General features: G+C 46.7%; 9 protein-coding genes across 9 annotated transcripts; 5 read left to right on the forward strand and 4 right to left on the reverse strand.

The window, feature by feature from the left end:
* Positions 1 to 317: 317 nt before the first annotated feature.
* On the reverse strand, positions 318 to 1222 carry ASPBRDRAFT_60243 (uncharacterized protein; the record flags this gene model as incomplete). The annotated part of the gene is made up of 4 exons (XM_067628192.1): positions 318 to 401; positions 571 to 738; positions 771 to 986; positions 1016 to 1222. 4 exons carry the CDS (start codon positions 1220 to 1222, stop codon positions 318 to 320), a joined length of 675 nt encoding a protein of 224 aa, XP_067473089.1.
* ASPBRDRAFT_49449 (uncharacterized protein) lies at positions 1206 to 1843 on the forward strand. The gene is made up of 2 exons (XM_067626339.1): positions 1206 to 1608; positions 1666 to 1843. The coding sequence occupies exons 1-2, from the start codon at positions 1251 to 1253 to the stop codon at positions 1710 to 1712; spliced, it is 405 nt and encodes a 134-aa protein (XP_067473090.1). The 5' UTR covers positions 1206 to 1250; the 3' UTR covers positions 1713 to 1843.
* A 1499-nt stretch (positions 1844 to 3342) lies between these two features.
* Positions 3343 to 4068, reverse strand: ASPBRDRAFT_201504 (uncharacterized protein; the record flags this gene model as incomplete). Its single annotated transcript, XM_067621562.1, has 1 exon — positions 3343 to 4068. One exon carries the CDS (start codon positions 4066 to 4068, stop codon positions 3343 to 3345), a length of 726 nt encoding a protein of 241 aa, XP_067473091.1.
* A 2466-nt stretch (positions 4069 to 6534) lies between these two features.
* ASPBRDRAFT_60244 (uncharacterized protein) lies at positions 6535 to 7626 on the forward strand (the record flags this gene model as incomplete). Its single annotated transcript, XM_067628193.1, has 2 exons — positions 6535 to 6577; positions 6689 to 7626. The coding sequence occupies 2 exons, from the start codon at positions 6535 to 6537 to the stop codon at positions 7624 to 7626; spliced, it is 981 nt and encodes a 326-aa protein (XP_067473092.1).
* A 1018-nt stretch (positions 7627 to 8644) lies between these two features.
* ASPBRDRAFT_139328 (uncharacterized protein) lies at positions 8645 to 12236 on the forward strand (the record flags this gene model as incomplete). The annotated part of the gene is made up of 6 exons (XM_067619082.1): positions 8645 to 8832; positions 8891 to 9012; positions 9081 to 9248; positions 9307 to 9331; positions 9397 to 10008; positions 10073 to 12236. 6 exons carry the CDS (start codon positions 8645 to 8647, stop codon positions 12234 to 12236), a joined length of 3279 nt encoding a protein of 1092 aa, XP_067473093.1.
* Positions 12237 to 12624: 388 nt separating this feature from the next.
* ASPBRDRAFT_667254 (uncharacterized protein) lies at positions 12625 to 13241 on the forward strand (the record flags this gene model as incomplete). Its single annotated transcript, XM_067628779.1, has 2 exons — positions 12625 to 13097; positions 13189 to 13241. Exons 1-2 carry the CDS (start codon positions 12806 to 12808, stop codon positions 13239 to 13241), a joined length of 345 nt encoding a protein of 114 aa, XP_067473094.1. The 5' UTR covers positions 12625 to 12805.
* Positions 13242 to 15221: 1980 nt separating this feature from the next.
* Positions 15222 to 16433, forward strand: ASPBRDRAFT_139316 (uncharacterized protein; the record flags this gene model as incomplete). The annotated part of the gene is made up of 1 exon (XM_067619079.1): positions 15222 to 16433. One exon carries the CDS (start codon positions 15222 to 15224, stop codon positions 16431 to 16433), a length of 1212 nt encoding a protein of 403 aa, XP_067473095.1.
* Positions 16434 to 17829: 1396 nt separating this feature from the next.
* ASPBRDRAFT_201508 (uncharacterized protein) lies at positions 17830 to 18309 on the reverse strand (the record flags this gene model as incomplete). The annotated part of the gene is made up of 2 exons (XM_067621563.1): positions 17830 to 17844; positions 17920 to 18309. The coding sequence occupies 2 exons, from the start codon at positions 18307 to 18309 to the stop codon at positions 17830 to 17832; spliced, it is 405 nt and encodes a 134-aa protein (XP_067473096.1).
* A 1856-nt stretch (positions 18310 to 20165) lies between these two features.
* ASPBRDRAFT_79614 (uncharacterized protein) lies at positions 20166 to 21973 on the reverse strand (the record flags this gene model as incomplete). The annotated part of the gene is made up of 5 exons (XM_067629462.1): positions 20166 to 20203; positions 20388 to 20500; positions 20624 to 20670; positions 20747 to 21360; positions 21436 to 21973. The coding sequence occupies 5 exons, from the start codon at positions 21971 to 21973 to the stop codon at positions 20166 to 20168; spliced, it is 1350 nt and encodes a 449-aa protein (XP_067473097.1).
* Between the last annotated feature and the right edge of the window lie 1317 nt (positions 21974 to 23290).

Genomic DNA, 23290 nt, shown 5'->3' on the forward strand with positions numbered 1-23290 from the left:
CTTTTGTGGTGAGGAGGTGGGCTTCATTATAGAAGCTTAATATCGCGGAAAACCCGCCACTAGCTTGAGATCGAGGAGAAACTGTATATGAGATATTTATTCTTTCGTCTTTCAGACTACCTGGGGTGAACCAGAACAGAATATGCGACTCAAATCAAGCTCAGCTCCGTTAACATAACAAACACTACGGACTATATAATCCAGATATGCTCTTTCTAAGAGCATCTAATCCTTCATCACTAAATTTGATTATTCAATTAACGAAGGTTATTCTTCAATGATCTTGCCGGCCCACGTGCAGCCCGATAACATGCCAATCATCTCGCTGCTCTCAAATATCCGAGTATCAACCAAAAAGGTCTGAATCGAGAGCCGTTTTGGCCGTCTTCGCCATCGTACCACTAATCAGATTGTGCTAGAGTAGATCGGCACCCATAGCCACAATTCGTCAAGACACAATTTCCCAGGCAGGACATTGGTTATCATCATCGTCTACCAATTCCAAACTGCGAAGGTCCGGCACCCCTTCGAAGATACAGGATTATGTCCCGTCCCAGTATTTTTAATAACATGACGGAACAATAGATTTTCCATGTTAGGATATTCTCCCGCAACAAAGCGTTGTTCAGCTTCTCTCAACGCATGAAATATCTCCATTGTTTCGCAAAGCTCGTGGTAAAGCACATGGCCAGACTCAATCTCAAATAATGTTGATCCAAACGCAAATATGTCCGTTTTCTCAGTAGTTGCAGAGTCACCGCGAGAGGCACACTATTCGTAACCATCGGAGGCTCGTCATCAATACCAGAACCGGCAAAGTCAATGAACCTTATATGACCTGATTGATCCAATAGAAGGTTATGACAACCGACATCTGCATGTATAATGCCCTTGCTGTGGATGCGGCACAGACCTTCCGAAGCCTCCTGGGCCCAACGAAGTCTGGTACACATTGTGATTTTCCCCGATTCAGGGCTCTGGATTATCTTGCGAAGGCATTCACCCCGTTCTAAACGATGCCTTCACTTGTTACATCGCTAAGTACTGCGATTCGTCGATGGTTACCCAACCGCTCGTACGCGCGAACTTCGATGTCAAACGCCCGCCGAGCGAATTTATCCGATGATGGCGGAGAGCGCTTGATAACATGATTACTATCGAAAATGTGGATCGAGCTGACTGATCCTACGGCGACAAACTGAGAAGGCACAATCTCTGACATTGATAATACAAAGTTGGCGGGTCAAAAGATGAAAGAGTTAGTTGATGTTGGATTTGTCTTCAAGATGGTTTACCTATCCGGTCTATTTATACGTCGCGGAACAGGCAGAATTGTCAGCGAGTGCCACATCATAGGGTGTCAGAGTCGTCTCAATCCAACCACATTCGAGCGTCCCATCAGAATCACTAGCAGGGAGACCCGAACCAAGCAATTAAGCCAACACCGAGCAATGGTCATCGCATCGACGCAAACAAATGAAAAGGTTCAGCACCATGATGAGCAGCGTCCAGCCATAAAGCAGGATGAAGAAAGCCAGAACGAGGAACAACAACAGCGAGCGCCCCAGCAAACTCGAGCTCAGAATAACCGGCCAACAATCACCAATCGTATGATGAAGCAACTTCTAATAGACAGAGTCTCTAAACACACTGACACCTATACAGAGCGAAATCACGTGGTGTACAATCATCGATCGAATGCATTGTCCTGACACTAGAAATCAATCAGTAAACCACAATGACACAGAAATTTAAGGCAATACTCACTGTCTGCCAACACATCTGGTTGTCCCGTTGCAAATCCTGATGACTTTCCTCCTCCACGACCTGAACCCATATCTGCTCCGGCTTACACCAAAGACAAATGCCGTGTCTGCTTTGGGTGTAGTAATCAGTTCATGTGTAACTACTACAGTCGTCATACATCTTTTCGATGCCAAGCGCCTGAGTACCACCTGTACCATCATTTGGGACTACGGTGAAGATTCGATGTCGCTTCATCAAGTGAGGGATAGTTTGCGTACTAACGCCTGCATAATGGGGGGTGTTGTCGTTGTCTTCCACTCAGGAATGATTGTGCCTTGATGCCCGATAGGTCGACTATCTACCTCATATAACTTCTCTTGCTTGACCCCATAGGAGCTGCACACCATGGGACGCCACCTTGAACCCTGGAAGAATATGCTCATCTGCGATATGTTACGCAGATTTTGTTTTACTACTTCCCAGATTGGTGATACTGCCGAATGGAGCGAACTTTCTATTAGAAATATTCGTTCACACTACTCATTTTTGGTGCTGAGAGTCCACCAGTGAATCCAAGAGGTCGGCCACGCAGTATGACTCTACCAAAGCTTGAGGCACTATTCAATGACCTCATCAAAAACCCGGTCTATATCTTGACGAGATAGCAGTTTTCTTATATGACGAAATTTGATATTGCTATATCGCTTTCAAGCATAAGAAGAGCTCTTTCTTCGGCAGGCTGGACTAAAGAAAACAGCCCGTAGTAGAGCACAAGAACGGAACCGTGATCTGCGAAATTTCTACTTTTATAAGCTATCGGATTACCGATCATATAAACTGGTCTACACTGTCTGGATGTGATAAAGGACAGGCTTTAGGAGGACTGGTTGGTCTTCCCAAGGAGTGAGACCCGCGCAAGTAGCGAAGTTTCATTGGGTTCAGCGCTTTCAAATATAACCCGCCTACGCTCAATATGGTAATCTCCTCTCTCGTAATTTTACGGGTTCGATGGATGCTGTAGTGTTTGAAGATTTTGTTGAACAGCTTCTACAATATTGCGGGAGATGGCCAAAGTCGGTACTAGTCATAAATAATGCATCTTTCCATTAATCTGAGAAAATAGCCAAAGTGTGCATTGAAGTTGGTGTTCGGTTATTGTATTTGCCACCGTATTCACCAGACATAACCCCCATTGAGGAATTTTTTTTTAATGAGTTGAAAAGCTACATTAAGCGAAATTGGAAGCTATAAGAAGCTAAACCTGACCACGGCTTCGATACTCTCTTACAAAATTGCGTCGATACGGTGGGTGTGGAAAAGGCCAGTGCTGAAGCCCAGTTTAGACATTCTGGTGTAACCGTCGAGGAATTCAGGGAAGCCGCATGGGTTGAAGAGTGATATCCCGTTTTATCGTAGCTTAGTTCCGCCTTGGGTTCCTGAAACCCATAATTATTGATAAATATAGCAACATCAGCAATCAAGGAAGTTGCAGTCGCAAAGTGCGATCAAACAGGGTGTTGGATGGCTAAAGACATGGTTTCATATATTTCTTGAGAGCCATAGCAAATCCTCAAAGGACCGTCCCATCCCAGATTCTCAATCTGCCGCCCTTCTCCAAAAATCACTATCATTGTCAATGTCGTAATCATCATCATCGTAATCATCAGAAGGATAGTCATCATCTTCATAATCACCCCATGATCTGTCGACGTCCCAATCCTTTACTTCTACTGGCTCCACCACCTTGAGTATCCATCCATGGCTCTCCATTTCCCTTCGAATATTTGAGCTTAGATTTTCCTCGTAAACCTCGACGATGATTTCTTGGAGAGACGATATTGCTCCGAAACGAGCAGCAGTCAGCGCTAACGCCCGGGCACGAATCGTAGGACTGTCAAATAAATGCAGCCGGACTTCCATGGTATTTGTGCTTTCTGAATCTGTTATGAGCTTTCTTATATTGGTGCATTGCAACTGGATCTTTTCCAGGATATGAAGGCTGCCTTCTTCCAGGCTGACCTCGTCTTCGAGATTACCAAGGCTAGGAAAGTCGATGCGGATACACTGAAGGTGAGATGCGTTTATCGAGCCAATAGTATCAAGAAATTTGGATACATGTCCAGATTCCCCTGTGAGGTCAAAGCAATTATGGCCATAGAGTAGTGCCCTGGCCTCGTGTAGGATTGCCGTATTTGTGAAGAGGATGTTGGGATGTAGCTCATGACCCCCATGGCAGGGATTAATGGGCTCTCTGCATATTAGGAGATAGGTGTATATCTCGTTGCGAAGTTCAGCAGGAAGACTAAGAAAGCTTACTGGCATTTCTCCGATTCAGTCCTGCAAAAATTTGATAATATGTGTGTTTAGCACGGGATCGTCATTTACGAAGTGGGGTTCTCAGAACTTTGAGTTAACGTCAATCACGTGTTTCGGAAAGACTGCACCATGCACACGGTACAAGAAGTACACTAGACACTAGACTAATCTTTCCATATCACCTACGCAGCACGTCCAGTTGCTCCTAGGGAGGCTGCGGATCACGTAAGCCACACGATCCCGCCGAGTTCACGTTAGTTAATAAATAATGTTATCGCTGAATGACTACAACCATGCAATGTCACCGCCGTCCGGCTGTATCGCCCAAGCCGATGGACAACATTAGGAAATCTGAAACAATATAAGGGATCTATTATCCTTTACTTTAGCTCTAGCGGTTTTAGAACACATCTTGCTTAGATGGTATGTGTGAAGCTCTTTCCATTCAGTATCTCGCGTCTGTATCTATCATGTGACTTGCCGACGTCGTGCACAGCGTAGCTAACTATCGCCTCGATTGAAAAATGTCTTGTTGCCTTTGCCCTCTAGACTTGCACCGCGGGCACCATGACCGCCATTCCCCTCCTGCCTGAGTTTCTCCGCACCGCCCGCCGTTAGGGCTTCTGTCATTTTGGAATCATCCCACTGGTCAAATACCTCAATCACATCCTCTCTCACTTTTTAGATTGCTTCTTGTATCACAGCCACAAGTAGCATCTGTCCAACTCAGCCTCTGGAATATCAGAATGGCTAATAAGGGACCCACATACCGAGAGCAGTCCGTATGCGCGGGTTCGAGCAGATGGATCAGGACCGCGCGGTCTACCATAACAGAAGGGCGTCGGCGAATGTAATAGCGCACATCCAGACTCGTTATGTATGGGTCAGAACGATTGGCAGCTCATTTAATGTTTCTACGTATTTGGAAAGTAAGGATCAGTTAAAGGATTAGGCTTATTCAAGACCCTGTCTATGTGAACAAAATGTAAGACGGGTGCTTGTTATGCAATGGTTTGTTGCTAAATCAAGCGATACCAATCATCTAAATATCTGCTTCTTTTGAGATCAGTAACGAGAAGTTCTGAAACCTATATGCCGAATCCAAATGGTTTAGTATATTCGAACGCTTTTAGGGCACAAATATCAACAGAATATAACGGACTCATCACTTATCCATGGTGGCTATTAAAGCAGCAGCTAGCCACGGGAAAATGAACAACACATGTTTCCAGAATAGCTTGCTCCATGCCTCGGAATGTACGTGAATAAAGGGTTAGGAATGTAATAATCAGAGCAACTAGCATAGCCATCCCTTGGGGCTCTCCCCTCTTTCCTATATAAACCCTAAACGACATTGCTTAAAATACGTCCGACTGTATACTACCTACACTAAAATACTGCTATCCATGAACAATGTCGAAGAGATTGACTGACAACGCCAATGGTTGGGTCACTGACCCTGCCTGCGAGTCTGTAAAGACGGTCACTGATGATGAATCGCCGATCGCGACGCCGGTATCCACCCTTGGACAAAAAGAACTCGTCAACACCAACTTTCACCATTTATTTGCCTGGTGTGTCTCCTGAACCAACATTCTCCTCATTCAGTGTGCACCGAAAGTCCCACCTCCGTACATGAAAGAAATCAGCGGTTCTTCCAAACCCTCTCAGCCAATATCAGCCCTAATTGCTGTTTCCTGCCGGTCGTGCGACGGAGCCAGCTTCCACAAGAGCGGTAAATCATTCGATAAATCTCCGACAACACTGAGCCTTAGCCCTGAATGGGTTTCTAATACATATATGTATCACAATCTTGGCAAACTTACACCGAGGCCAATATATATTGCGAAGCATGGTGACTGCATCATCGCCGTGCGAATGGATCAACTATCCCAAGAAATGAAACAAGAAAAAGGGAAATATCAGATTATTGGCTTGAATGCATCTGCTGTGCGTTCCCGGCGTGTCTCTGGCGATGCAATACTAGCCCCATATGTGTCCAGTTCATTCATCTGAGGGAGATATAGCGATTTGCGAAATCGGCCCTTTTTTCAAAATAACCCGTTGTTTTCTGACTGGATGACCAAGATTTTACATTCTAAGTGTACCGGCATTTCTGTGACATTGCTATGGTTCATACGATTACAAGTGTCCATTATCAAGCCTAATATCCTACTCTCTAAGTCCCAATCCTGTCTACTGCTTATACCAAGACGTCCGGTTTGTTCTTGATGTTTAGGGGGCTAAGGAAGGAACATCGTTATGGGTCTCTAGGCTCCGTGTAGAAAACCCTAAAAATTTTTAAATAATTTTCCCTACCAGGTAGAACCAATAGAATTAGCCATTGGAAAGCCACCGAATGACCAATTTTATCCCAGCAGGCGACCGTCATCACCCGGCGTCGAGCCACCGTGCAGCCCACCACCGATTCACTCAACATGCGGAGGAACTGGTCAACCATTTCATAAACCCATGGACTCCAATGGTGCCTTCCTCTGGATCGACCGACTTTCTGGTCTCTCGACACACCTGGAAAGGCATCGTTGCTGGACCTCACGCTTACTAAAAGAAGAAGAAGCAAGAAACCCAAGATGCTTCAACCCATTCGCACCTTACCTCGAGTAAGGCTTGCCCCGTTTTGTGGAACATTTGACTCGAGAAATAATTCCAGAAAGACTCAGCAGTTTGCGGCAAACTCGTCAACTCCTGGTGGACGAATCTTGCCCGCTCTACCGGGCCGGACGGGAATTCCAGGTAAAACATGGGATCTCGGAGGCAAGCTTTCAGAATTGGAAAGAATTGCTGTGTGGATGGCTGGACTTCCCAGTGATTCTGTTACTCAACCCCAGTCCATTTGACGTACTGGGGTATGAGCAAGTGGTTCAACAATCGCCAACGCTGGGGTGGTTGGAGAAAAACCTCGAGGTATTGAAGCTTAAACTACATGACGTGATCGCAATGGACACGTTTCCAATGGTCACAGATAAATTGCTGGAGTCAAAGCGGTTCGCAGAAGATTTGTCTGAGTTGGTGACGGACTCGTTCGAGCTTACGTGGACGTGCCTACGGTACATCCAGCCGCAAATTGTTATTTCGTGCCAATGCAGCAGCAATGCCAGGAACGAGGAATGGGGATCTTCTGGGGGCCTTAGGGCAGAGGAGCTGTCTTCTTCCGAAGCCGGTGCGCGACAGGAACTGGTCAAGATGATGGATGTCGACGGGCATCACATGTTTGTGGTGCAAGGAGTTGACCCACAATACGTGGTGCAGCATAATCAGATGATGGAAGGGGTGCTGAAGAAGTTGTTCACGAAAGTTCTGGGACCATTCGGGCGGTGGAAAGAGCGGCGGCTGGCCGAACGGAGGGAGGCGGCCCGGGCAGAGGTTATCCTGGTGAAGGAAAGTGTTAGGGATGGGATGAAATCGTTGATGAAGCAGATGCAGTTGTTTAATCAGATCCGTAGGCAGGAGGGTAGAAACGGGGCCGAATTATCGGAGGCAGCGAAGAGGGTGGAGGAATGGCGGAAGCAGATAGAGGGTTGGATGGACGAGATGGACGACTGAAGATCATGATAGCCGCATAGAAGCCGGAATATTGAGGTACAGAAGGTAGATAATAAATTACGTATATATATAGTAATGATGATAGGACGGTGATGAACTTTTTTTTCTATCGAAGTTCGTCTGCTGGTTGAGTCTCAAGCTCCAGTATACCTGTATAGAATTCTGGCTTCTACCGGGAAATTGCTCTGTGAAGCGTCTGGTGACCTCTAGCCAAGATAAAACTCACTTCTTCGTCAATGTTCTTAGGATGCCTGGTTCCTCTTCTGACCACGGCATGCCTTTCCTGGACAAGATGGCGGACCGCTTTTTGCCATCTTTGGATGGCCCTTGTGTGTTGCCGGTGATTGTTACACAACAATTGCAGGGAGCCCCACTTGGTGCTCCTTTGACTCCAGCCAGCAGCATATTCAAGAACAAGGAATGCCACATCAAGGGGCTACCACATGACCCACGACATGCCGCTGTTGGGTATTGGATTGGCCGATCCAAAAGAGACTCCTTCGTTCGGTGGTAGACTGGGAACAAGGCTGGCAGACGAACCCGCACTGGCAGACACTATATTGTGGCTGTGCCGACCACAACGAAGCAGATTATGAGAATACAACTTCTGCTCCCGCGCTATTGCACAGTAGACTACGTCATGTTGTGGCGCAGTAACCAGCTTGCCTAAGCCACATTCCTGATTACCTGGCAGCCTCAGCGGATAAAGGGATAGGGAGCTGTCCCTCAGTCTAGGACTTCCCTCGACCAAATCACCATAATCGCCATCCACAACTTCATGGACCTGGCCGCTGGAGTTGCCGGCTTCGTGAGTCTGGGACTCCAGGTGTCCCAAAGCATCATCACGTATTACAACGGATGGCGACATTGCAGAGAAGATGTGGACGACATCTGCAATTCTGTGGGCGAGATGCGTCGGATGCTAACGATTTTGGAAGAGACAGTGAAGCGACAACCTCTTAAAAGTTGCAATGGAACGGCAGACTTCGAGAAGTTATTGAAGAGATGTGAGAACACTATGCGTAGATTGGACGCGAAGGTGAAGAAAGTCCAGGACAATACAGCGAGCAGTGGCTTTATTGCTCGCGCCAGGTCCGAGTGGGAGAGGGTTAAATACCCTTTAAAGGAAAGCACCATCCTGAAACTTCGAGATATCCTTCGAGAACAGAAATTGGATCTGGTTCTCATTCTCAACGTTTTGAACACGTAGGTCATCTCGGTACCCTTTGGCGGTCAGATATTCATTGATTATACGATATACTAGTGATGCATCTTCTGCTGAATCAGAGACTCTCGCTCAGCACATGTCTCAGTTGTCGTGTGATATTTCTCAATTAGAGGCCGATGTGGGAGAGAACAAGAATATTTTGAAAGCGTCCGTACAAGGTTCGTGTGGCGTTCCATGATGAGAGAGTATACGAAGACAACAGCTGAAGCGACCACGATCGTCACAGACCTGAAGCGGAAAGAAGTCCTCGGATGGATCTATAGTCAAGATCCATTTATGCTCTACCAGTCTCGAGAGTCTAGGAGACATCCCGGCACCTGTCAATGGTTCCTTCAAGGTCGGGAATACCTGCAATGGAGATCTACAGGGCCACTACTGTGGGTGAAGGGTGAGGGTGCGCATCTAAGTGCCAAACTCACTTACTGCGCTTGACTAATAATTTTATCTACTAGTTGGTTGCGGAAAATCATTTCTATGGTAAAACCCGAATACCATCATAGGTGGTTAGTTATGCTTGGAATGCTGGCTAACTTCAAACCTAGCTCTGCAGTGATTAGGCACCTGCAATCCTACTGTACAGCACAGTCTGACAATATCCTTGTACATTTCTTCTTCTCATTTGCCGATTCCCACCGGCCTAATCCGCTTCTGTGCCTCTCGTCCATATTAAGGCAAATGTGTGTGAACGATCGAGTCCTCCAGAATGTCGAGGAACTGTACGAAAAGTTCAACGGATCCACAGCAAGCAGACCTCTGGAGTATCACGACATCGAACTCGCGCTGGATTCGGCCATTGCGTGCCTCCAGCAATGCAAAGAGATATATATTATCCTTGACGCTCTCGATGAATTGCCTAATGATCCCGACGAATACCAAAGGAGTCGTGTTCTGAATTGGATCAAAGCAATTTCTACCCGCTATCGGCATGTCCATATTCTATTTACGAGTCGAAGTAACTCAAACTCTCGAGATATTGAAGATTTCGTAGGTACTATCCCGTCAGTAGAGATCGTTACCATAGACGCGATGAGCAATCGTGACGACATGTTCTCGTACCTGGAAGCGCAGTTTAAGAAAAGCCACGTCCTGAACAAAGTGTCTGGCCATTCTCTCTCACAAACCCTCAACAGCATGATCAGTTTGTCTGGTGGAATGTAAGTACCCTGTTTCTTGTCGAAGCACTTGAAACGATAGACATCGCTCACAATGACCTCGCAGGTTTCTATGGGTCCACCTTCAGATGGTAGAGCTCACGAAACTACCTACGCCCAGACTGAAAGATATCGACCATATCCTGAAAACTATGCCACCGAGACTGGACGATACGTACGTCAGAATGCTACAAAATATTCATTACCTGCTTTCAAGTGAAGCAGCAAGGGCCCTCCTATGGCTTTCACTTTCCCTTAGACCGCTTCGCCTAGTCGAGGTCAACGAGAGCTGTATTATCGTGCCGCAGAATAGGCCAGTTATAGCAGAAGAAGACAGACTGGAGGGGGAAGGGATCTTGCCGTGTCTATCCGGACTTGTCCGCCGGACCGGAATTGACAACAAGTACCTGGCTCTTTCCCATTTCTCAGTCAAAGAGTTTCTCACTTCTGAGGCTCTTAAGCATGACACCTGTTCATCATATGGGTTCCACGATAATTCAGCACATGCTTTGATTGCGGAAAGCTGCATTGCATATATTAATCATTGCTATTGCAGTGAAAATCGAACAGGCAGTAGAACGGATCTCGAACAGTTTCCCCTTCTTGAATATGCATGCCGCTATTGGTTCGAGCATATGATTTTGGCTGGAGGTGAAGAGCAAATGAGTCTGGCTTCTTTGGCATCCACCCTCCTTCAGTCGGGCGAGAAGTGGAAATATGTCACATTGATATATAACCACATGATTCCCGATGTACCCTTTAGTTGCGCTGCTCGACAATTGACTCTTCGCACACCTCTGGGGTGGGCAGCTGCTCTGGGTCTTGAGTCAGTGGTCCATCTTCTCGCATTACAACGGCCAGCTGATCTTCATATGATACAAGACATCAGATTCGATCCCAAGTGTTTCCAAGTACAAGAACCGTGTGAGGAGTGCTACATGATCAGATTCCACCCCACTAGCGGTACAGCACTTATGAAAGCTGCGCAATTCGGACATACGTCGATAGTAAAGCTTCTCATCAATGACGGTGCTGATATAAATTCGAGAGGAGAATTTGGTAAAACCGCTTTGTCAATTGCATGCAGATGCGGGAATACCGATCTAGTCAAATATCTTCTGGACAGTGGTGCCAGTCCTTCTGGTGTTCTGACGGAAGCCATACGTGGATCGTCCACCCTGATTTGCCAATTATTATTGGACGCCGGGGCCGTGGCTGATGAGGAAATAAAAGGCGAAATCCCGTTGATAGTGGCAGCTCGATTGGACTATGATCATATTTGCCAAGTTCTTCTGGATTATGGCGCAGACGTCAACCGACTGATAGAGGTCGACGATTGGGAAACGTGGGATCCCGCTATTGCAACTGATGCATTGACTGGAGCTGCTATGTTTGGCAATGTTGAAACAGTCGAGCTACTTCTCTCTAATGGGGCTCATATCAGAGGTAGCGCTCTGGCATACGCTCTGACTGGAGTGGAGGGTGGGCCGTCTGATAAACACCGTGAAATCTGTAACATTCTGATTGAGCACGGGGCTGACATGAATCCAGATCTTGGGGGTTTCTTTAATACACCGCTCGCCATGGCGCTCTATAATGGCTGGCTGGATATTGCTAGATGCATGATCAGTAAGGGTGCCCGAATTGAGCCGAGTGATCCTACTTGCCTTTTAGCAGGTAATATTTTGGTCGCAGCAGTTTCCAGCGTGGACATGACTTGTGGAATTCTAGGTATTGGTGTTGCAGCTGATTCTCCAATCGCAGCTGTTCACCAATGGGCTTGGGAGATGGATGGCGGTGCCTGCAATTTTACTACAGCCCTCCAAGCTGCAGCATACCATGGACATGTTGAGACCGTGGAACTTTTACTTGCAAATGGTGCCAATCCAAACGTCCTTGGTCCACCATACGGAAGCACCTTGTTTTCTCTTTTCGCAGGAACCTGTTATGCCATAGAAAACATTGGGCCCGAGTCACACGAAAAGGCAGCGAAGAAAGCCTATAATCTATCCGTGAGAGACAAGACAATCCAGATCTACAAAATTCTGCAGGAGCGAGGTGTCCAAAATATCATCCCATGGGGCTCTCTGAATTACGACGCGTATCGTACATGCGTGCGCGGGATCAAATATTCATCAATCAGGACTGCTAATGCTATGACTCGCTCCATCGACGAGAAAAAATTTGCCATTCTCTCCGGAGGAACCTTTTGCAGAGTTGTGCGCAGTTAGAGAAATGAAAATCTCTTGACGGAATAACCATCAGCGTTGGAAACCGATCAAGAAAACCTCCCATGTTCTATGAATTAAGGGTACCCAAGTCTTCCGATGACACTCTCTTCACGTCCTGACATACATTTGCAACGCTCTTAGTTTCTTCTCGGTGTCAGATAAGATAGCAGAGAGGTGTTAAATTTGGCTATGGGTCTTCTTACCGCAGTAATCAAATATAGTCCGCCTTCACCCTACCATCTTGTCCTCCTCTAGCACTAAAATCTACATGTATAGCTAGCATCTGACGTAGCGCGCTCGATCATGTCTAAAAAAAAAAAAAGGAGACTGAACATCTTGGCTGTGGTACAAAACAGTCTTAAAAGGGGGCAGGTAGATGTCTTAAAAGGGGGCAGGTAGATGGTCGGCTTGGTACTTGGTTGGTAGTCACAGCCAGTTCAAACGCCGACGACACGGAGCCGCCAAATGTGCGCCAAGTTGCATTGGTGTTTTGATAAAGCTTGAAGATGTAGACCATCCAAAGAATAGGGCATGCAGACAATCGACAGCGCCCCTTTCAAGTATTCCCCATGACAACAATGAAGAATGTTCTGGCGTTGCGAGCACCATACTACAGTCGTCAAATCCCAGTCGCGTCACAGTCCGAGCTCAGAATTCAATTTAAGGCCAAATTTAATTTTAAGGTCAATACCAGCTTAATCGCCACACAACGCGTCGAGACAATTGCCGGGATATTCCTCGACTTGGTAGATCTGTCCGAAATCATGTTTATGGATGATCCTGCTTACATAGAATTTTGCTGTCGTCCAGCTGTCGCTACTGGAAATGAGCGCCTAGATATCCACTCGAGCAAGCAAGGAGGTATGCAATCAGATTCCTGAGTACCTATCATCGCACTACCCTTCATGAGATCAACCTCTGTGATATATATATGAGCGTCTGCTTTTGACAGAGATAGGGTATGAGTTCGCTGATTCCGGTGTCGGCTGGGATGGGCTTGTTTAAGTTCACTATTCCCAGCTCTATAAGCCTACCAGTCTAATCAGACATTATAAGACGGACCTGCAGGGAGAACAATTTTCAATTAAGACATACTTCCCGTAAGCCCGATTGCGTTATTCCCAAAATAGTTACATCAGGCGCCACAAGAACTCTTCAAAAGCATCAGATAAACCGTACTTTGGACCATTGAAACTATCCAGGTGCTCGCAAAAATCCTGAGCGAGCGTTGCTTAACATCACTGCGGGTGTAGTAGGGCACCACAGGCACACGAACCCCAATGTAGGAATATTTTCATAGAACAAGCTCAGTAGGAAATCGGGCATACAGAATGCTTTTCACAGGGAACCCAACGCTGGATATCGCCTCGAAGACGGGATTTGTGCACGGATGACTGTCACCACATACTATTATCTACAGCAAGGGGGTATAGTGACTCACGCCTTAGTAGTGGAGCGTATTGATCGAGTTGGGAAGATCCAACTACTCCTCAGTGCAGAGCTCTCGTAGGGCGTTGGTGAGAAAGTTCTTCAGTACCAGTTCGAAGATGCATGAGAATGTTAAGGAAAATAGTTTGTACACAATATCGCAGGACAAGTTGGATAAGAAGAACGCTATAAGTTTATAAGCACGAACCCATCCCGTGTTTCGAGACAAGGAGTTACTCTGAAGACAGGGGCTCAGGTATGTGCTAGCCCTATTGTCTCCCCGTTGCCTACGGGCCGAGCCAGTGGTCAGGCATGAGAATATCACAATGTATACAGGTTGGTCTCCTCGATGGCGTCTGTCTTCATTCAATTGTGGGAGCAAGGAATTGCATCCAGTGAAACCAGTTTTGTCACGTCCAATTCCCGTCGCCGAGATATGGCTTTGGTTGTCAGTCATAGTGGCAGCACTTGATCATTCCTATCTGGGGACCAGCTAAAATAATGAGGACTGGCCAGTGGAGGCCCATAGCTTTCTCCCCAGCGTTTAGAGGCCTGTGAAGTGGCTAGGTCAGGAATTTGCAAATGACGCATGCCTTGTGGTATGTAAGGGATGGAGTCTGTCGGACTCCACCTGTATCCTCTTATCAATGTATTTTTCCACTTCCGTACGATGACACAGCTTAAGAAAGATTCCTGGCGCTCTGCTTTCCTCCAAGGAACTATCACAATAACCACTAGTAAGCGGCCTCGTGCCATACTGCGAGAATGAAAGAATCTACCCGACGATTGGCCGATCCACTGCTATCACTGAAATGGGTAGGGATTGAGACTGATCTAACCCCTTAAAACAGTAATGGAGATACAGCTTCATAGTATCAGAGAGCTGACATACCTTTCGGCTATCCAGTTGCTACCGCAAGCGTTGTGATACCACATTGAAATTCCTGGGCCACGCAACCGCAGACATCTAGACTGCCCTAGGAATACGCCGTGCATGACGATTGTAGGCAAGGAGGGGCCAGGTATGTGCCTGTCTCGAGAGCTCAAGCCTTGCGAGGAACCTACAGCTTCTATCCGCCGGCGATCTCTTGGGCATGACAGCAGGCGAGAACGTTGAATCCCATTTGCATTTGGCTCAGGCGAATTTCACACAATACCTTGGACCTTTCAGTTGTGCAGAAAACCCACAACGGCACAAGCTGGGTTCAATTTCCAGGTAGAAGATATTGACATGACTATAGAATACAGAATACGGGACGTTACTATCGACAGCATATGCAGGGTGATGTGTCTGTCACACCTGCCGTCCCTATTATGCTGTTACCCCGCATATGCCCGCTGGTCTAAACCCTGGATCGCGTTGGCTACCATGGGATGTCATCATTCGAGAGCGGGTCCTGACACGTGGCAGGTAACTAGATGGCCTTTAACCGCCTCGCATTCCCTTCTTAAAAGAACTGCTTTGGAAGCTGGGTGTCTGACCATATGAGCACCGCTGTTTCCTTACCCCGCCTTGATACTTACGTACAACTCCTGCATTGCTATACCCATTCGACAATGACTCCTGTCAAGATAGCGAGTATCTCTCGCGTGGATCTCAAGGGCTTCGAAGAAACTACACCATCGATCACAGATGTCAAGCACCTGTCATCCTATAACTGGATAGATTCTGAGACTCCTACTATTGCCATCCCGGGCTGCCCACCATTATGGTCACCACCGAAAGGTACCCGAAAGGTACCAAAAGATTCTGGGTGTATTTATATAGCTCAAAATGCAGCTCGACACCCAGAAAGCCCTCTGGAACCTCTGTTCCGTGCTCTATACACAACTCATCCTTCGTTCGATATTGGTGCCGTTGATCTCGTAACAGATCGAAATAACATCCGCAAGCTCCTATCCTTTATCAATCCTAGTCTATCAAAGAATGGGCTTGAGCCTTTCACCATCGAGGTGGAAGTCACAGGCAAGACGGCGGTCTTCTGTCGTGCAGAGACCGAGACAGTTAGATTCCTCGGACCCAGAGACTTTGTGGGCTTTGGTCATGAGTTTGAAAAGGCATACACCCGAGACCAAGTTAACGGAAGTACTGGCCACCATAGGATCATCAGTTACTTTTTTGGTGGGCTCAGACTCATCGTTCGCTATGAAACGGATGGATACATTGATCCGTTATCGGGTTCCGCTGTTGTCGGCATGGATCAGGTTGATCTATCCAGCATGATCCAGTCGCTATCTCTTCGTCCCTCCAAATGTGTCCCCTGTGGCACTTCGGGGCAGTCTAAGTTGCTGCTGAGGCATGAGGGTCGAACTGTAGCAGCTGACTCGATACTTGAGATCAAAACGCGTGTGGCTCATAAACCGATCAGCGTACAGGAGGTCCTTCCCCAGCTCTGGGTATCGCAGACCCCGAATCTAGTACGCGCATACCATAAAAACGGGGTGTTTGCACCACCAAAAGTGGAGAACGTCGTAGCTGAGATTAAGAGATGGGAAGAATCTCATCGAGAAGACCTGAGGAGACTAGGTTCACTGTTCAAAAAGTTGATTGACATAGTGAAGAGAAGCGGGGGTAAGGCTGCTGCGCGATATGATCGCCAGAAGGATAGGTTAGAGGTCTGGACAGCTGCTACGGTGAAAATGCTACCGGATGACCTTTACTCGAAACTGGACTATGGTGACGCAGAAGATGCACCCCATGAAAGAGCGCCAGCCGGATGGGGCCCCTCGGAAACCATGCTGAAGATCGGTCATACTCTACAATATTGACATCTCAATGATCCCTTACCTAGCGTCATTCGTCAGGTTCGAACGCAATTGTCAGCCACAGGGATCAGAGTTTACTCACGGTGATATCCTCTCTTCGATGTTGTCGCACTACAAGGGCTTGAGTCAGGCTACCGATTCTGCTTTCGGTCTCTGCCGGTTGACTTGGCTCAGTATCACACTCTCTGCGAGACATACGATTTCCTCGGGGTTGATGTGGTGGGCGGTCAGACCATCGACCACATTTTTGTTGATCTTCGAGCCTGCAAAACAGACTACGAGCTCGAATATAAGCGCTACCGCGCTATCAAGGGTGATAAGACCTTAGCGCGAGACGCAGAGTTCCGACTTCTGTTTCTGATACTTAGAGGCGAGTTTAGGGACGAGGCGAATGACAGTGCGAAAGCCCACAATGCGGTGCTATTTATTATGTCCCATCCAGGTACGTTTAAATATCGCACCAGAACAATACTGCGTGCGGCTTATGAGTAACCATTCGTAGTATCTCATTCTAGTAGTGGTAATTATGATGAGGATACGGTCGATTCGGCCTTTATCGAGCTCCTCAACGCTCTAACCTCCATAATCCCTGGGACCCGCAACTGGTGGCGCACGTACAAGAGGCGATTCAAGTTGAGTTGGGGGTTCAGTGGAGGGTTTTACTGACAGAACAGATGGGCTGTTCGAGCACCGACACTCAGCTTGTCAAGGTCATAATGGAGTGCAAGAGACTTCTAAAGGTTCAGAAAAATCGCGTCATTATGCAAGAAGTGTCTGAATTAGTTGCGTGGATCAAAGAGAATCCTAGTTGTCCGATGTCTGGCCCTATACACTAGTAAGTGCCGGCCTTAGTCTTGAAAATTAAAACCCATAGACTAGTCTGCTAACAGACATAGTCGTCCTTTAGTAAGCCAGTACGGGACTAAGATGTTTATAAGGTTTCTCGAGTATGGATTAAATATATAGAGCGCGGGCGCAAGGAAGCAGGCAGTTTTGCAACTCTACATTCTTACGGTTCCTACGACATGAATGATCCCGTGAATATGGCGCATTTTGCGCTGATAATCGTGTGCCATGTCTCTGTTTTACTGAAGATCAAACCATCATCAGCTCTGGATCAGTGGGTGCTGGGGTTATTGGAGTAAGAAAGTGGGATGGGCCAGGATAATCCCGAGCGCTATGCTGTTTTGATTAGCAGCGCGAAATCTTAGGATACAAAATCATTCCAAAAGTGCTACTTTTCGACCCCAACTCCTTTCGTGGATTATCTTGCCTGATTTTCTCGGTTAATCTGAGCTGCTTAGTGCCTTATAGGATGGCAAACATTCGCCATAGCCTAATCAATATAAATTTGTAATGCAGCCATCAGCGCCCGCCAGCGGTTGCACTGACTCCAAGCTCACTGAATGTGGTACTGTACATAGTATTAGCCGATTCCAAGGAAGGTGCGCTCATCGTGCAATCTACCTACCAAGAGTCGAAGACATACCCTGACGTTGGGGTACATCTGATGCGTTTTCACCTGGGAGCCCACAACCACAGTGTATTTCCAGATCTGTCTCACCCGCAATTGGGTTGTTTCCCGCCACAGATACTCTCTCGAGACTCTCTCGAGTTCGACATCAAACGCATTGCGGAATGCCGGTGCTGCTGAAGCCTCATCTTCCGTAGGATTTCGGGATTGCTGGACAGCAGTTGGCTGTTTACCCGAGATCGGGATGTTTGCTATAAGGATAGGGGGTTTGGGTGGAAGAGGGTGTGAAAGGCTATGTGGAGCTGGAGGAGCCTTGTACAATTTCCAACGGGAAGCAGACACAGTAGTTTGAAGTTTTGGAGGAGGAGGATGGTAGAAGCTGATACTATCAAAGCTGATATGCATGATTTTGAGGATTTTCAAAAGCTGTATTGATTGGTGAGGGGAGAAGAAAGAGAGAACAGGGGGATTTTATGCTGAAATTGCAGTGTATAACTGATTGTCTGAAGCCCAGAGATGAGGGAAGTATCTATATTACAATTGACCTAGCGGATGGACACATTGGTACATCGCGGATCATGTCTGATATCCATGTAAGCATTTTATTAGCCAGCCAGCACTGTTGTATTTCACCATCGCCATACAGAGCCCCTACCATAATCATTTCAGGACCGAGCGCTTGTATGGTGCATCGGCGCAGATGTGTATGGTAATACACAGGGACTTCGGAATTGTGGATACTGATGAGCAGGGCATAATCCCAATGGGGAACAAGCATCTAATCTGCTCTATGACCCCAGCCAAAGACGCTCACCGACCCCGCCCCAAAAAGGCATGTTGCGGAAGATTTCAAAGTTCTTCTGAAGACCATAGAGTAGCATTTTAGTATTATAATCTTCTCGTATTCAGCCAACACGAAATCATCGACTTGGACCTCTTTATATAATAGAAGTAGGTCTCTTCCAATAGATCAGAGACAGTTATTAGTCACACAGTATCAACATAATTTACATCACCCACTCCAGCCAACTAACTGAATTCTCTGGCGAGGAGGTTTCTTGATGGCTGGAAGGCTGAATAGAACTGCAATACCAACCAGATTGTCACAGTAGATCGAGGTAGTTATACGATATCCATTCTACAGCCAGTCAGAAATTAGTTTTGAGTCTAGTGATATAGCAGGTGACTTGTCCTGAGGTTGGTAATAAAATATACTATATAAGATATTTCTGCTATTGGTGCTTGGTATTCATGAATAGATCAGGAAATTGCATGTGGACATACTATTAGTAGTCTCGTAGTCTCATCAACAACAAGAACAAGACCCTGAGAATACCCCACTGGGAGAAGAACGTGCCGTGGACAAGAGATTAATTAGCTAGATTTACTAACAGAAATCCTTCCGGGGGCTATTAACTTAGGAAGACAAGTGGTCTGGTATTCTCCAGTAAACGCTTAGCGATTCCAGCGGTCGAGTTGAGGATGGGGGCCAAAGGGGGCTGTAAACTCATTTCCGCGGTGCCAGGCCCGGAGTAATAGCATCCGAACGGGGCAAATAGCCCCAACCAAGCTGAGCTTTAAAGGGTAATATCAGATGTATAAGGGAGAAGTTGTTAAGCAATGTACTTGCGGTTTTATATAGTTGCTAGAGAGCCGTGAAGACGGACCCGGGTAATAGTTCCCATTCAGGCATGGCGTGGTCTATTAAGTCTAAGAGAAATGGTACTAATCCACAACAGGCAGCCAGCGGATAGGTACTAAACTCGAACGATACGGTTGCTGAAAACGGCAGCGCCCTGATGGATATGAATTGTCCGACTAAGTGTGTAGGACAATATCATGGCATTCCCGGCGTCTAATGTCAAGTTACCGCACCTTCTGTATTTGGCTAGGTGTACCTATTAGACCGCTGCAACATTCTTCGTATGGTGCCATGCTATAATCACACTTATTCCTGCTTTCACCAGAACTTCCTGTGTAGCATGCTACACAAGAACATCCTCTGACTTTTACTTACAGGTTTCCAGAAGCTCAATCTAACTTCTAACTTTCCTTTCATTGCATTATATCATATTTTGACTCAGTGATTTAGTGTGGGCAGCTGAGAGCTAGAGCCTTGGAACGTTTTTTTTTTAGAGATTTCTGAAACTATATCAGCTCCATATATCGAGCTCGGGGTATTATGTCTGCATGCTGCGTCAGAACCAGTAAGTGCTGCTTTTCGTACCATGCCTCATTTCCACGGTATTTCCATACACCCTCTATTCCAATTGTATAAAGTCCCCTTTACTGACAGATTCTGTCAGACAAAAGTAGCATCTATATGAGACTTGTATACTTTCACGGCGAAGACCGCTGCTTCAACTTTTTGGAGGCAATACTACAATATGTTAGGATATCTCATAAATTACGCCACAAGAAGTATACTTATGGTCTTCGAGAATGATGATAAGATCTGATGTAGTCCGAGCAAGGGTACGTACCAGATTCTTCAATGATGATCATTATTTTCAGCCTTTCATCCCGTCCGTAGCTGCCGGAACCAACGGCTTTGCAATGCTGTTGACTTTCGTTGCGGGAAAAAGGGCTCCATTTCCTTCCAAGATAACCCATAGTCTTTCAGTATGACAATGAGCTGATCTTCCACCTTTGTGAATCTTCCTCCTGTTCTTGGGTAACCCAGGTCAAGGCCAGAGGGACTAGCCATATCCGCACTTACGTGAGATTCGTCAAATTCAGGATGATGACGATCTTGTCTCCTGCATCCTGAGCACAGTGAAGAAGGGCGAAATGTAAGGGTATCATTGCAATTTCCCGGCAGTATCTCGAGATAGCCACACACCGGTACCCTTCCCCGAGAGCAGGTATCTGGGCTTAGAAGGTCGGACCAACTACCCGAGCTATGCCGAGAGATAGATTGTGATGTGCAATCACATGAAGAGCAAGTGCGGGTAGTAGGCGTGGCAGTAAAGACTGACGAGATACGTTGTGGATAGCGCCCTGTAGACTCTGTTGGATGAGACGCTGCAGGGTTCGACATCCCCCTTGAAGAGCTGGTCAGATGTCTGATGTGCCTGCGTTTGCGGGGACGCATCCCACAAACACGCTTCCGTGAATTGGTTAACGGTGCGAGGTCCTCTCCCGATTCGCTGGACTCTGTCCGAAAATCTGTGTCGCCAGGATCATCATTGTCTGAGCCAGATTCTGCTAAATCTGCTTGCATCAGAGAACGGCGGCGCCGAGAGGGCACTACCACTTCAACATTTGTTCTTCTGGGTCGGCCCGAGATTTCAGTGCTTTTTGCTTGGTTCTCCAGGAAGTGCATGTCGGCCCTTGGTCGTTCAGATGCCAAACACGTATCAGAGTGCTCTGACGTCGGTGACGTATGTTTTGTACCTTGACCATTTAAACAACAAGGAGAGTTTGTCAGATCCATGCTGCAAGATCGGTTGCGACCTGGGATCTCGGGTCAATAAACATCTTCAGTCCCTTGGACCAGAGCGAAAATAGATTTGATGTGGAGTATCTTACAGTCTTCCAGATTGGACGATCCAAGTTTACTTGGACTCCCAGGTTGTTGATCACCGGAGGCTAGGATTAGTGGTGCGGATTTTGCCTCCACTGCCTTGCTCGTGGACCTGAAATTGGAATATTCCGAGTGGGATGCTTGTGGTTCAACTGTTGAAGAACTGGGTGCACATTTGCTATTACCACTTTTATTGCGTGTAGAAATGTGTTCGCCGTGTTCTTCTCGTGCAGTATTTATCTGTTGTGCATCCGTATCCAGGTGCGCGATCTCTGCCCTTTCTGATGTGGAAGCCAGGAGTGCCTTTACACCTGGAGATATATCTTCAGGTTTGCCTCCTAATGAGACAGAACCCTCGTTGGCTGGAGATGTAGGTGGGGGCTTTCTGGGAAGGGGATGGTTACCATGCATCGTAGTCGGTAACTGGGGGTCTTTCGAGTCTTTCTTGTTATTTTCTATCTCAGAGTGCACATTAGAAGGCATAGAAGTTTCATCTGTGCGCGAGGTGAAGATTTTAGGCTGGTAGAAGCGAATGTGATTCATCCCGGTTGGGTAGAATAAATCCACGGTTGTTGACTGCAGGTAAATATGGATGACAGTTGGAGTCTTAGGGGGTTAGGGCTGCAGCAGGATGATGTGAGGGCTAGTAGCATATAGACGGGACAGGATGATTCTGGTAAAGGCCCTCGGCCAGGTTTAATGCTCAATACAATTTATATCAGGGAGTATACCCTCCTTTATACGACTGGGATGATGTCATCCACGGCAAAGGGACGAGATTCCTGCGTCATCCTATACTTCATTGCTCTTATGCTGTGGCAAATTGTATCATCGCCCATTCCAATACAGCATTCTTCGTATGCTGTATCTCAAGTTTAACTCGGGCTCAAGAGTGACGCAAGTGTTTAGCGCCTCCAAGGATTTTCTATGCGCGTATGGGCCGTCGTGGAAATTTCCCAATATGTATAATTAGTATCAGTCTCCAAAGTCTAGAAGCAGGTGGTTTCATATCGACGGAAAGGGTAGTTGACCTGCAAGAAAATTTGGCGTAATCAAGTACAACGCGGCTGTAATTGTTTCTGAATATTCTGGAACATATTCCACCCTACAAAAGAATTTGTCATTTTGACCAAGCTGTAAACGAGGTTTTACTGAATAGTAGCAATTTCCATGAAGTGAATCTAGTATGTAACTACTGTACCAGACTGTGTCTAGTACAGAAAAGTCATCGACTTTTCTATCGAAAACGAACCATATGTTCAGAAGACTACCATATTCAAAATCCGCAGATCCTCCTTACCAGCCGATACTTTAAATGTATGTAGCCGGTTATCGAGGTTGTCCCCTGCTACAGTAATAACAAAGAGAATATTCAATTCACTGGAAAACTCTATCGCCCGACCATAGTTTAGCTGATTGTTCTAGCCAGGATCGGGACCTTTAAGAAGTTTCCAGATCTCGATTCTGTCTGTCAGGTGAAAGTGCCAATGACATCACATATGTTTTAATGAATCATTCTAGACAGTTTTTGTGGCCGACGAACTTGTGTGGTATGTAGGAAATTAACAATCCTGGGCCAGACCAGCCCGGGGGGCCCTGCTGAGTGGGTGGAGGAGAGGGTAATAGCAGCAAGCCTTCTTGCTGCAAAAACAGCCAGAGCACTCTACCACTTTCGGAAGCGTAGTTGCCCCGCTGGGCTAGAACTACCCACCAAGGAGACCATGGTCGGCTTGATGGGGCAGGGCCCACATCCTACCAGAAAGGAAAGCCGCAAAAGCGGCCAGGCTGCACCGGAGGAGATTTTATATTATAAAAAAATTTAGCTACTATAAATTATTTATAATTATTAATGAAAAAATA

The sequence above is a fragment of the Aspergillus brasiliensis genome (assembly GCF_001889945.1).
Source record: "Aspergillus brasiliensis CBS 101740 unplaced genomic scaffold ASPBRscaffold_28, whole genome shotgun sequence".
Classification (NCBI taxonomy): domain Eukaryota; kingdom Fungi; phylum Ascomycota; class Eurotiomycetes; order Eurotiales; family Aspergillaceae; genus Aspergillus; species Aspergillus brasiliensis.